General features: G+C 40.2%; 1 protein-coding gene and 1 pseudogene across 2 annotated transcripts in view; both read right to left on the reverse strand.

Moving 5' to 3' along the window:
• Nucleotides 1-30: 30 nt before the first annotated feature.
• Trim44 (tripartite motif-containing 44) overlaps nucleotides 31-13,051 on the reverse strand; it is a 135,586-nt gene continuing 122,565 nt past the window's right edge. For both annotated transcript variants that reach the window (XM_087653270.1, NM_001013203.2), the window contains 1 exon segment: nucleotides 31-4,401. In XM_087653270.1, the coding sequence (XP_087509396.1) occupies nucleotides 4,199-4,401 (203 nt within the window). In that variant the 3' untranslated portion in view covers nucleotides 31-4,198.
• On the reverse strand, nucleotides 12,096-12,551 carry LOC147995604 (large ribosomal subunit protein eL37-like; annotated as a pseudogene).

The following is a 13,051-nucleotide window of genomic DNA, read 5'->3' on the forward strand; positions in this document are numbered from 1 at the left end:
GGTCCTTTGTGAACAACTCTGAGAGACAAATGGTATTTCCAGTAATAGTTTATTGATTTCCAAATGCACAGGGGAGCCAAGTCCGAACATCCTGGGATAGCAGTAAATCTCTCTTACAAAATAATTTACAGTATGAAAATGATATACTGAAACATTAACTCAGATATGTAATTCCCTTGAAAGACTGAGTGTTCCCTTGTTTAGTGTAAACGGTGGAAGGGGAAGATGACCAAGGAGGGAATGTGACTGTGTACAGGACAACAGGCAGAAGACAATGGACTCGTTGGTTCGACCCACTCACGCATGGTGGCCTGTCACTGCAAAGACTGGTCAGGTTTAACTTCCATAAAGTATAAACGACTGGTCCCCTTAAAGCCACATTAAGCCCAGCATGGACTCTGGCTATTTTCCCAACAGTGCACTCCAAGTGTCTTCATTTATCTCCATGTTCCTGCTCTGGTCCTTGTTCTAGTGTTTCTGCTCAGCCCCAGATAGTAATGGGGAACCAAGCGATCCAAATGATCTCTTGTGTGATCTGAGGAATGCCTGGCTCCTGTGGCTCTGGGAATTCTATAGGACAGTGGGCCTCAGAAACACTGATGGGTGAAGGCAGCGTCAGTGAGATGTGCTATGGCTCTGTGGGCCTTTTCTCTTAGGGCAGGGCTGGACTTGATTTATAATGGGACTTTTGCCTTTAAACAAACAAAAATCTAGATGTGCTCAGCACATGGTAAACATGCAACCAATTTATAGAGACGTGTGTACCGAGCACCTACTTCATGAGTAGAATATCAGGAATCAGCAGGACATTTTCTCTGTGGAGAGAGAGGACTTCTTAGACCACTGACTACTACAAGGTTATAAATTTTGCAGTTCTATATTCGGGCCCAGATGGAGTGACAAAATGATCCAGGTCACCAAATGACAAGGCATCTGCATTTCCCATGTTATTAGTCATGGTGGAAGAGGGTTGGGATGTCACCTTGGCTTAGTGCTGTAAGAGTTGACACCTACCACGGGGTTATTCTGGAAAGCCAGCAGCCACACTCCCAATTATCTGTTTATACTTACATGGACCTAGGAGAAACCTTTGTGGTATATAACATCACCAGGAGCTGCTTTGAGCTTCACTTAACTCTTAAATAATTAAGTGGTATAGTGTATGTGGGTGTGTACAAATCAACCCACCCCTCTCCAGGAAGGGAGTTCAAAGTTAGTGATTTGAATTGGCACCTCTCATAGAGTACAGACTTGGTAGCTGGGTTTCCTAAAACATAAACATTTGCTTTTCTATAGTAAAGGAGCAGGTGGTATTTAAATAAAGTTAGAAGACTACCATCACCTCCAACTCTGTCTAAAAACTTTACACTCTTGAAGGCCTTTATTTTCCTTTGTGGGGATTGTACCAAAAAGAAAGGCTCTCCCAGGTCCTGGAAGGAAGCTCAGGTTAACAGTGAATACTTACACATTTACTAGAGTAGAGGACTAAGGCCATCTTGATGTCTTTGAAAAGGAATTCATAGTGTGAATGGGCATACTGCACTGGGAGAACTGAAAACCTCTCTTTCAATCTGTAGGTGAGTCATGATGTGGGGCAGAAGGCTGACTACAGCTCAGGGAGTGCTGTGTTCAAAACTGGTTCCATTGTTTTGCTAGCAACTACAGACAAGTGACTTGTCCCTTGCACATCTACAGAGAGGCTCATAGCCTGTCCTAAGGTTACTTCTTCTTACTGGCTGTCAGAGCTGAGAAGTCAAGCACTTCTTAGAACTGCGCTAGATGTAGTGGTATCAAACCAATGAACCAATTACTCTCAGCACTTAGACACTTAACATTCAGAAGGTATCCAGGACTTGTTTGGAGGACCCAACTTATTTTAGAGACATTCATTACCTGCATCACTTGATGATTTGGGTAAACCTTGCTGTCCATAGTCTGCCAGGACACATACAACTCTGACATTCTTAACTCACACTGACCTGGAAAAGCAAGAAGCTTCGTTCACTATGGGACACAAAGCCAAGCAAGAGGTCATAGCTCTGAGGACGAAGCTGATACCAGTACAGGAAGCATCCTAGTTCTTACATTGATAATTGCTGTCACTAGGAACTTAGGGATCTAGGCAGGGGCTGCTATGAAATGTTTAATGCTTTCCTGGTTAAAGTTTTATCAGGTGCTGAAGACAGCAGGAACCCATAAAGTGAACCTGAAACCCTTTCTAAGTAAAGGGCAAATGCTTTCCTTGAGGACTCTAGAGATGATAACTAATAGAGACGGGTTGGCAAATCTTCTTAGATTTGTGTTTATAACCACTGTACAAATGCTTGGATTCCCCAAACACTGATTGAAAGTAATAGCATGATTGGGTGGAGAGGCAATGATCCCTTCATTGCTAATGAAGGTCAACATGTAAAGATCAATGATTACTGGGGAAAGACAATACAAGCTTCCAAATTGTCAAGCCTTTTCAATCTTCTGATATTCTACACTCTTTCTAGAATGGTCTATCTTTTAAATTTTTGTTAGAATAGGATCTCATTGGAGGTTGTTAACTCTAGATGTATTAAATTCTCCAGTCTTTGCAGACAGATGGTAAAGCACCAAAATTGTCTAAGCCATCTACTAGCTACCAGTTTGGAGAAAAGTATCTTTTGATCTTACACTCCTCTCTGCCCCAGTATTCTTGTATGTGTAGTGAACTAGGGTAATCCTAGCCTAGAGAATCAGGCTTGGCAGTTTCCTGGCCTCAAAGGGATAAATCATTTTCTAGCATGCATAGGGATGAACAATGACATAAACAGGACTCCTACATAAACATATGTTGTTTCTGCCTTAGAACTATCCTGTACATACACATGTTAGCTGCCCCTAAAGCTTTGTGGTAAGTACACAGGCAAGCTAGATGACAGGAAAAGGGAGATTTATCCCAACAGGGACTCCTTGGATCTGGAAGTCTAGACCTTGGTCAACAGCAACCCCAAGGCTGCTTGAATCCAGTTCGGACAGAATCTCTGCGTGTACATGGAAATACCACACACGAAGAGGAGAGGGAATCATGTCCACTTACAAATAAGAGTTTCCTTCCAAGTCTCCTATTTTATGTTAACGATTTAAGTGTATGGACATTCTCTTCTATAACGTGTTTGTTCTATTAAAAATACAGTTACCCCTGACTTTAAATCAGTTGGAAAGAAAAACTAATGTCTCAAGAAGATATGGTGTTTGTGAGCTTGCAGTTGGGTATCTCCTAGCACACTATTTCTTCCTTGACCCTGAAAAGTATGGTCATAAGAGACTGTGATCTGCTAGTATGAGATGGCCAGGAAACCTAGCTGTGGGGCATGCCTGGACATGCTACATAAAGAGAAAACTGGGGTGTGTGAGGTGAACCGAAGGCCTGCTGCAAGAGAAAGGAGGATTCCAATTATAGTAAATAGAGGGAATGCTTGTTAGCAGCCAGGGAGTGGCAAGGATTCCCCTCATAGTGCACTGACCACGACAGACTAACCTCAGAGTGGAACTACTAAGTTTTACAGTGACAATCTCCACCTGCCAATATACATGCCAGCCTTTTATGTTGTGACAAGCCCGTTAATCCACACAGCTGGCCCAAGAATTCAGGTTTTTATCAGATGCTTTTGTGACCATTTTGGAAAATTCGGGCAATCTGAATTCTGAAACACTGATTTCAACTTTTAATCAGATTTCTTTGCCTCACCCCAGTCCTTAAGGTCATTTCCTTTCCACCATTTCAATCATTTTTTTTCCATTTCCACAGCACTGAATTATGAATCTGAAGTCCTAGATAACTTCACATACTAAAAATATCTTCTTTCTAGCTCTGGACTCTTTCTCCAACCCTATTTCAGCCCAGCTGCTCTAACACTTTTCACAGAGGCAGGACTGGACCATGACAGACTGCCTCCTGAGTCAGTTTGGCCCCACTTGGCCACATTTGCTTTAAGCTTCAGTATAAACAAAGTGGGTTTTCTGTTTGCAGGTAAGGAAAACTGATTTCCTTTCGAGATGTTCTAGATCTTCCTAAGAAAGTGATACTGTTGACTTGCACAATAATAATCCAGGGGCTGGCTTTCCTGAGTAAGTTCAAAGCAGCCATTGGGGAGTTGTCTGAAGAGCCCTCCAAGTTGATCAAAGGGGCTCCCCCATGACCTATCACAAGAGAACAAGAAGCACACAGTCAGTATGCATACAATCCCTGGTCCCTTGGAAACGTGTGCCTGCTGTGGATCTGGGGACATATCCAGTGGAAGAAGTTTGTTGCCGGGCAGCTTTCACAGATATCAGAAGCCATTACATACACACTGTCACATACACACAGGGAAGGGGTATTTTCTGCAGGGAATGGTGAGTCTTCATGTGTCCTCTTCTTCACTGGCACCACTACAAAAGAAAAGGAGAAGCAAGTGAGTTCAGACATCACAGAAAAGGAAGCTACACAGTACACAGGTTGACAGCCTCAGGCTACTTCTATCATGATCGAGCAGTAGGGCCACAGGAAAGTGTCTTAGCTTCTTTGATTTCTCATTTCTAAATTTAACTACAGCGATCATGAAAATGAAAAAAAAAAAAGTACTTACTATCTCAGGTTCTGAGAGACTCAAATAAGATTACATGTAAAATACACAGTGCCCAGTATATAGCCGGTAAGTAAAGGAACAGGAAAGCCATCAGACTGTGAATTTAACTAACAAAATAAACTGCTGGTGGGTTGGGGATTTAGCTCAGTGGCAGAGCGCTTGCCTAGGAAGTGCAAGGCCCTGGGTTCGGTCCCCAGCTCCGAAAAAAAGAACCAAAAAAAAAAAAAAAAAAAAATAGGCTGCTGGTAGAAATCAGTTTTATTTCCTCTAGGTGTTCAGACACTTATTATTAGGTCAGAAAATCAAACAGTAGCAGCAGCAATTGATGGCACTTGGCACTAGGCAGAGCCAAGTTCTCATCCATGCTGCAGAGTCAGTCTCCAGGAAGTGCTCTACCTCATCACGTCACTGGGTCATTCTCTGTGTACCTTCCTTCCTTCTTTGCTCTTACGCATTCTATAGTTTGGCATTTATTCTCATTCCTCCTTCTTCTGCAGTATATAAGGTAGCATTACTACTATCTTACCAATGACTACACATCTAGTAGTTGTACAATGATCATGAGAAGTGTTCAACGGTGACTTCTAAAAACAACAGAAACAAAGGGTAGGAGGAACAGATGGAGTTGAAAATAGCCCCAACCACTATTGAGATAAGCAGAGGATTCCTGGCATCAGTGTTTCGGTGTCAAAACATAAGTGCACAAAGGCATGACTATTATTTCAGATGCTTGGTGTTAAAGTGTCACTGGTCTGGTTCTGGACAGCACAGTATCACAGAAGACAGGGGCAAGGAGAAGACACAGCCAGAAAAAGAAAGGCAAAAGGGATGTGTACATTTACAAACAGGCAAAACCAGCAACCTGCCTAGGCACTTCTCATCCACTTCTAGAGGTCCCCAATTCATAGATGAATAAGAGTCAACTCCATCTCCTGCTTATTAAAGCTGAACACAGAAGTACCACGACCTGGAGGTTGGTGTTGTTTACCCAAGTTTTCTACCACTCCATCCCCAGGATACTGCCATTACTATTTTCTGCACTGCCCGGATGAACAAAGTGAAGATTGAGATGTAAGAACCTAGGGTCCTTAAGACCAAGTTTTAATTTTGACTGGAAATCTAAAGTTTCAAGCTGGTAGAGACAGAAAAGGTTTGCAGTAGATTAGCTCTCAGCTATGACCTAGAGACATTCTCAGAAAAGGATTATCTTTGTCTACATAAATCTATGTTCTTTGTTTCCTTCTGGGGAAACCATTATGAGAAAAATATTCTAGCTGTGAGTTTGCAGTCCTTCAGAGATGGAAACACTCCAGATACAGTCCTACAGAATGAGGTGAGTGAGTACTCTAGAAGCCAGAAGAGCCACTTCAGCAATATGCCACACTCACAATCCTGCCCTGTTTCTACTCTTTTCCTGTTGACTATCCAGTCATGGGATGAAGGGTACATGTAGGCAGGCCTGGCCAGAGGACTGCCACTGAGGCAGTATTTGGTGGCATCTGTCCCAAAGGAAACAAAGGGTCTTTTATAAAAAGCTTCTACCCCACAATCAAAGAACAGATGAGCCTGGCACCATATCCTCCCCTCAGTATTACATTCAGAGCAAGCTCAGTTTGTTTCCCTGTCAGTCTTACTTCTAATAAGCGAGGACTGACATTAACTCCGCCCTTTCCTTAAGCTGCAGGTCATTTTTTAACATTCTTGAGATAAACGGTTTATGAACCTACTGAGATTGTATTCAGAGTTTTGTCTGTGTGTGTCTTTGAGAAAGGCCACAATTTTTACCATAGTTTTGAAGAGGTCAACAACTCCAACCCCAAAATGAGAATATCAAACACACATAATTTCTTTTCCAGTTTTCAGGTTTGTTTTATAAAACTTGGAGCAGCTTAGAAAAAAGGTCAGAAGTATTTACCAACAAAATCTGTTTTCATTACCCTAAGAGAGAACTCTTCCTGGGACTGACAAGGTTTATCTTACCATTTATAGTATGAGACCTTGTGTCTCTGACATATCACTAATTTCTTCAACTGTTAAACATTTATTCAGCTTCCTGTGTATTAGGCTGGATGGGCACAGTACTCACCCATCAAGACATCACAGCTTAGGAGTGATGTGGGCTGGGGAGATACCTTGAGTTTCTATTGTTTTTTAGAAACAAGAAAATATTTTCATAGCAATAACCTGTTTCTTGTAATAATGATAAAAAGACCTTAATCAAATCTGTAGCACAGCTTAACCCAGTGGTATATGGTCTCTTCTGATGGGTTACCCATAACTTCATCAGTGGGGGTGTCATCTCCCTCTACATTCTGCTTTCACTTATTACATCAGCCAGTGCATATGTGCACGTTCTTATCTGAAGTGCCTAAAGTCTTCATCACCTCCAAGTGAGGAGCACAGTCTTTCCCCTTATGCACTCATATTCTTCCACAGAAACACCCACCTGCCAGACAGATGTAAAACTGGATGGAGAGGCACATTACAGAGACCTTCTTGGTGCCTGTTTAAGGAATATATTAATTTCTAATGGACAAGAGCAGGGGCAGCATTATATAATGACACCGAGGTCATGAGACTGATTAAGCCTAAATTCTTGAGTGAATCTCAACTTCCTTGCCATATATCTTACAGTGTATAAATCAAAGTACAAATGAAAACTTTATATATTTTACCCAATACGAATGATTTTTAAAAAATTCAAAATTCAAAATTTAATTCCTCCTAACCTTCCTTTAATACCTTTTGGTTTAGTATCTTATATTACAGATTAAGTATGCTATTTTCCAACTGCCTTCAGATACCTGAGATGAAAGGTTTTTTTAGTGTGTGTGTGTGTGTGTGTGTGTGTGTGTGTGTGTGTGTGTAGCTGAGCATGTGCCTGTATAACAAGGTGGAGGGCAGAGGTTGATGTTTGATGCCCACCTCCATCTCCTCTTCACTTTTGAGAGAGCCTTACACTGAACCTGAAGCTTGCTATTTCAACTAGAATAAATGTCAGCAAGCATGAGGCATCTGCCTGTCACCAACACTGTTCTCCAAGTACTCAGGTGACAGGCATGCACTGCCAAACAGTTTCCATGTGAGTTTCAAATTTAGATCCCCACACATTTGTAGCAAGCACATTATGCATTGGACCATCTCCCTAACCCTTTTATTTAATGACAACTTCAAAACTAAGGAAACACAGGGATTGGACAGAAAGTTTCATGGTTCTAACCATCCTAAGGAAGTTTCTAGAAAAAAGTTCCCCTGTCAATGCTGATAACAGTGGGTCACTGAGTGCTGTGGATTAGCCAAGTGGCTTCTGCTCAGTCACTGACTGGTCTGGTTTGAAGGTATTATATCTAGAAGTAGCAGTCTTAAAGCTGTAGTGCACATTCCCTGGTTGTACTTAATGACTTTCCAGGGATGACTCAATCATGGGTGATTGTAAAGAGACCAATTTACAAGTCCTTAATTTCTATATATTTTCTCCCCTAGAAGTGATCATCTCAAGAACGTGGGTATAGTTGATCTTTGTAGCCATGTCCACTTTCAAAATCACCTTATTCTCACTTCAGAAAAAGATATGAACACGTTTCTTGACACTGCTTTATCTATGCAAAGGCTTTAAAGTGATTCCATGAGGGCAGGGTGAGAAATAGTAAGACATCATTCCCTAGTGTGTCTAGACAAGGTTACGTGCTTACCAACAGGTTTCACTAAGATTTAAACTCAGAAGACAGCTGTCAAAACGTACCATACCAAAAAGTATGTATATTTGAATTGGATACAAATGAAATCAGATCTAACAGAAAGTGAGTGCAATTTGGCTAGATAGTTTGGGTATAAGAAATGGATCTGTCAATAAGATTATATAGTGAATCATGTCTGTAAATTTAAGGTCTATGATGCCAGTTTTGATAAAAACATACATAAAATGTCATGAAAACTACATGATGTCAGCAGTCACATCTTTCTTACTTATCTAAACTTGACCCAAGTCCTCAGAAGTTGACGTAAAGGTAGGTAAGAAGGCACATACTTTTCCATACATTCCTTTACAGGATGTAAAATCAGAAAGTTTAGGTAAAAGAATTAGGAATACCTAAATTCTGAATGGGATGGTGGTGTAAAATTTAGCACCTCTCTGGCTAGAGACAGGGTTTGGGGGAATGGAATGGGGCCAAGGAGTCCCAGGTAGTATAATAAATAATATCCTTTTCCCAGACTAAACATATAAAGATAGCCTTTCTGTAGCACGTATTAATGCAAACTGGGAGAAGTATCCAAGGCCCAGTCATGTTCAACTCTAACCCTGCTGACAGAATGGTTATCATGCAGAAGGGAAGCTTTGGGAATTTTTAAAGATGTGATCCACAGATAGATGGCTCAGCTTCCCAGGTTGTGTCCTCAGAGCTGCAGGAATGGAAGAGGAATAAACATGTGAGGTGGCAGGCACTCTGAGTTCACAGACTTAGGAGCTTCTTTTCCTATCTAGATAATAATATACTTAATTAGACTTGGCATTACTTGTGTCTGATGAGTTTGTGGCTATTTGTTAAGTAACCATTTCTCTAAAAGAATTATTCAATTCAAGAGAATAGGGAAATTAAAAGAAAACTAGATAGAATTAAAAAAAGATAGATTTAGAATTCTTTAAAAAAAATTTAGGCCACATAGGCATTGCACAAAAAGCTACCTGGGAAAGCCTTGAGCGTTTGCGGAAGCAACTGCCTAGTTCTAGTTAGTATTCAGCTGTGTGTGGGAGGACCACATACTCTGACCCAGGAGCTTTCCTTCAGGAGACACACCCACCTACCCCTACAGCTAAGGGGAATGAGCCGCCATGCCATTAAGCATGGGAACTTACTCTTACTGACCTGTGGGACCAGGTAGGCATAAACATAAAACAAAGCGAATGTTCCTGTTCCTCAGTCTAAGGAGAAGAGCAGGAGAAGGCTGATATTATAGTCCAGGCTCTGCTAGGTGATTTTGGAACATTTTTCTCACTTGAGAAACTGGGATAGCCTGAGCAATAAATGTAATTTAGAAAAAAACTCCAAAGCAGATAAAGGCCAATAAGGTCCTCTCCAAATTAAACATATGTTGAGTCCAGTTCCAAAGGACCCAACATCACCTCCACCATCACCTGGTATGCATGTAGTACACAGGAATACATGCATGCAAAACATATATACACATAAATGAAAGTCAATGAATCTTTAAAAAAGAATTTGGATGCTATTATTTTTATAAAGATTCTGGTAAGCATCATCTCTATTTTACAAAAGAGACAACTGAGGTACAAGGAGGTTACATGATTTATTTGTTCACGGTACACAGCCTGTAAATGGTAGATGTATGGGAAACAATTAGCTTCCCGAAACACACCAAATTCAGCAAAGAGCTGAGTTCGTAATCTTCCAATTCATTGTTTCCCAGTCCTATAACAAGTAACAGTTATTTAAGTTTATTTTAAACACCTGACAAACAGGACAGCAATGCCCAGCGTTTTTTTTTTTTTTTTGGTAGTGGAATGAAGAAATGTGTATTACTTTTTTTAAGATTAAAAAAAAAAAAAGGCAGGCTGGAGAGATGGCTCAGTGGTTAAGAGCACTGGCTGCTTTCCAGAGGTCCTGAGTTCAAATCCCAGCAACTACATCGTGGCTCACGACCATCTGTGATGAGATCTGAAGCCCTCTTCTGGTGTGTCTGAAAATAGCTACAGTGTACTTATAATAAATAAATAAATAAATAAATAAATAAATAAATAAATAAATAAATAAATCCTTAAAAAGAAAGGAAAAAGGCCAGGTAAGAAGGCCTATCGAAGAAGGAAATGCAGAAATGCAGATTGGGTTTGTTTCACAGAGCCCCTAGGTTTGCAGATCTATTTAGAACCCTTAGAGAGGCTTGGTCTCTTGTATAGCTTTAACCAAGTGTTAAATATGATCCCTATGAACCTAGCAACCATTTTCACAGGTGGTGCTCCTCACACTTAAAAGTGTGTGTAAAGTCCTGCTTCTCTAGATTTATAGCCAGTGTCCTGATATCGGGAAGAAGGTGGATTAAAAAAAGGCAGGATCCTTAGTTAATGCCACATCTGCTTTAGCGTTCTTTTTGAGGACTGAATCCTTTGTTGCTACCAGATTAAGTACTGAAGTTACTTCTAGCCAAAACAAACAAACAAAACCAAAACAAAAACCCAACAAAACAAAAAAACACCCCAAAACAAACCACCACCACAACAAAAACAAAACAAAACAAAACCCAACAACAACCCTAAAACCAAAGTAACCTACTGAATATCTTTCGCTTTCTATGTTAAACGGGCACTGCTTCTATGAAAAAGAAAAACAAAAATTTCTATAGCACTATACACCAGGGATAATCTCCATTAACACACAGAAATACATTTGCATCTATCTTTATTATGCATGCATAAAATACACACCTATCTTTCATAAACTTGTTTGGTCTTTCCTAACTTCATTTTACCTACTTTTCCCACTCATCCATCAGCCATGAACTTTTTTCTCAAGAAATGTATTTAAAATTATGATTCATGATTGAATTATATATATTTAAAAGACCAAATATTAGATATTTAAAGGATTTCTGCCTTTTTACTATTTCCTACATCTCAGTGAAATACATCAATGTGGATGAATCATCCTTAATAATTTCCAAAGAAAAATAGAGGGGAAAATCCTCGGTCAACAGGCATATTTGTACTTTTAAAATAGACTGTAAATTTTTGAAAGACTTTAGGTTAATAAAAGAGATTATGCTTAGGTTTCCCTGTTGTCAACAAGAACTGATTCATATCTTGTTGTCATTTTCTGTTCTGGGAAACCACATTGTGTGGTCTTGATTCCTGGGACTCCTAATGATTGCCAGGGCTATTCTTGATGGTATAGTACTGAGATATTCTGTAGGGATGCCCTTCACATGGGATGTGTCGAATGTCTTGCTCATGATTATGGGGCTTTAGAAGAAGACTTCAGACTCTATCAAAGGTTCAAGTTCAATATAACTTCACACTGTTAAAGCTGATCATGATCATTGGTTTCAATACTGATTGGTAAATATTCTTTTCCCATTTCATATAATGTACCATTTGGAATAAAGTTACTATACTAAGCTCAATTGAAATTAGAAGCCATATTCCTGTCTCTTTGAAAAGTATTTACATAAACCATCTGAAATATTTTTGAACATAAGATTTTGTTCCTTCTTTTACTCACAACTTCAATCATTTGTACCAATGTAGACTCCCGAGTCTTGATTTTTTTACTTGAGATTATAAAACTACATTGTTGCTTGGTTGCTCAGCCCCCAATGCCATTTCCTCACCGATATGACCATTTTAGCTTGCCTTTGAGCACATCTTCACTTTATGGTGTTAGAACATATGGGGACATGCTTGTCTTACGTATTTCCTAGTTCTTAGAATCAGCTATTTCTCCAACAAGCCAAGGGTATATGTTTCTTTTTTTTTTAAATGGAGTATTTATTTTATGAATGATTGAAATCCTTAAGATGAATTGGATGCTGCAACAGCTGCCCTCTTGGGTTTAGGTGTTATTCCTTCATGGGATCCGTGTCTGAATCTGCAATAGACAATATTTAGGTGCCTCATCCACCCAGTCCCGGTAGTGTTCCATTTCTTAGCTTTGATACTTCAGTTATACTTTCACGTATGTCTGTCAGGGTGGCTACAATTGCTATAGGTTGACTCCTGAAGGTGGGAGGCCTTAGAATCACAGCAGCGACACAACATTTCCATTTTACTGTAATGCTTTCCAAAGGATGATGTTCCTTTTGTCAGGGAAGAGGGGGTATGTGTTTCTAAACGTTCTTGATGCACTATTGGTAAATGTGTGGGAGAAATCATTGTGTGCTGATTTGTAATCACTACTCACACAGGGAGAATGTGAGAATGCTCATTTTACCTATACTCCTGCCACAAATGGGATGATTTGAAAGCATATGCAGAAAACTGAGGTAGCACTGGGGTGGAGAGGAGAAGGAGGAGAGAGGGGGAAGGGAGAAGAAGAGGGAGGGGGAGGGGAGAAAAGGATGAAGGAAGAGGGGCTCATGCCTGTTAGAGGCAAATGGCAGGAGCCTAATAAGTTTTCCTTTTCTCTGACATTACACTGTCTGTTTGCAACCTTCTTTCCTTCCCCCACCATTTTTGGATCTTATAACACTGCTGATCTTCCATGGTAAGAATTAAGAGGAACCTTTCCATACCCTCCATTAGGGTTCATGCAACTCAAGGAGGGTGAAAAATGAGAAGCAGAAAATAGCCCAAACTTTTGCCTTCCCTGCTTCCTATACCTTCAGGAAATCACCTGACCCAGTTTTCTCATCTTCACTTGGCATATGAATAATAGAAACCAAATCTCAAGCAGTTTCCTTAACACCCCCCCAAAAAACTCCTTAAACCTAAGATTTAATAAAAT

This window comes from Rattus norvegicus, chromosome 3, assembly GCF_021556685.1.
Source record: "Rattus norvegicus strain SHRSP/BbbUtx chromosome 3, alternate assembly SHRSP_T2T, whole genome shotgun sequence".
Lineage (NCBI taxonomy): Eukaryota > Metazoa > Chordata > Mammalia > Rodentia > Muridae > Rattus > Rattus norvegicus.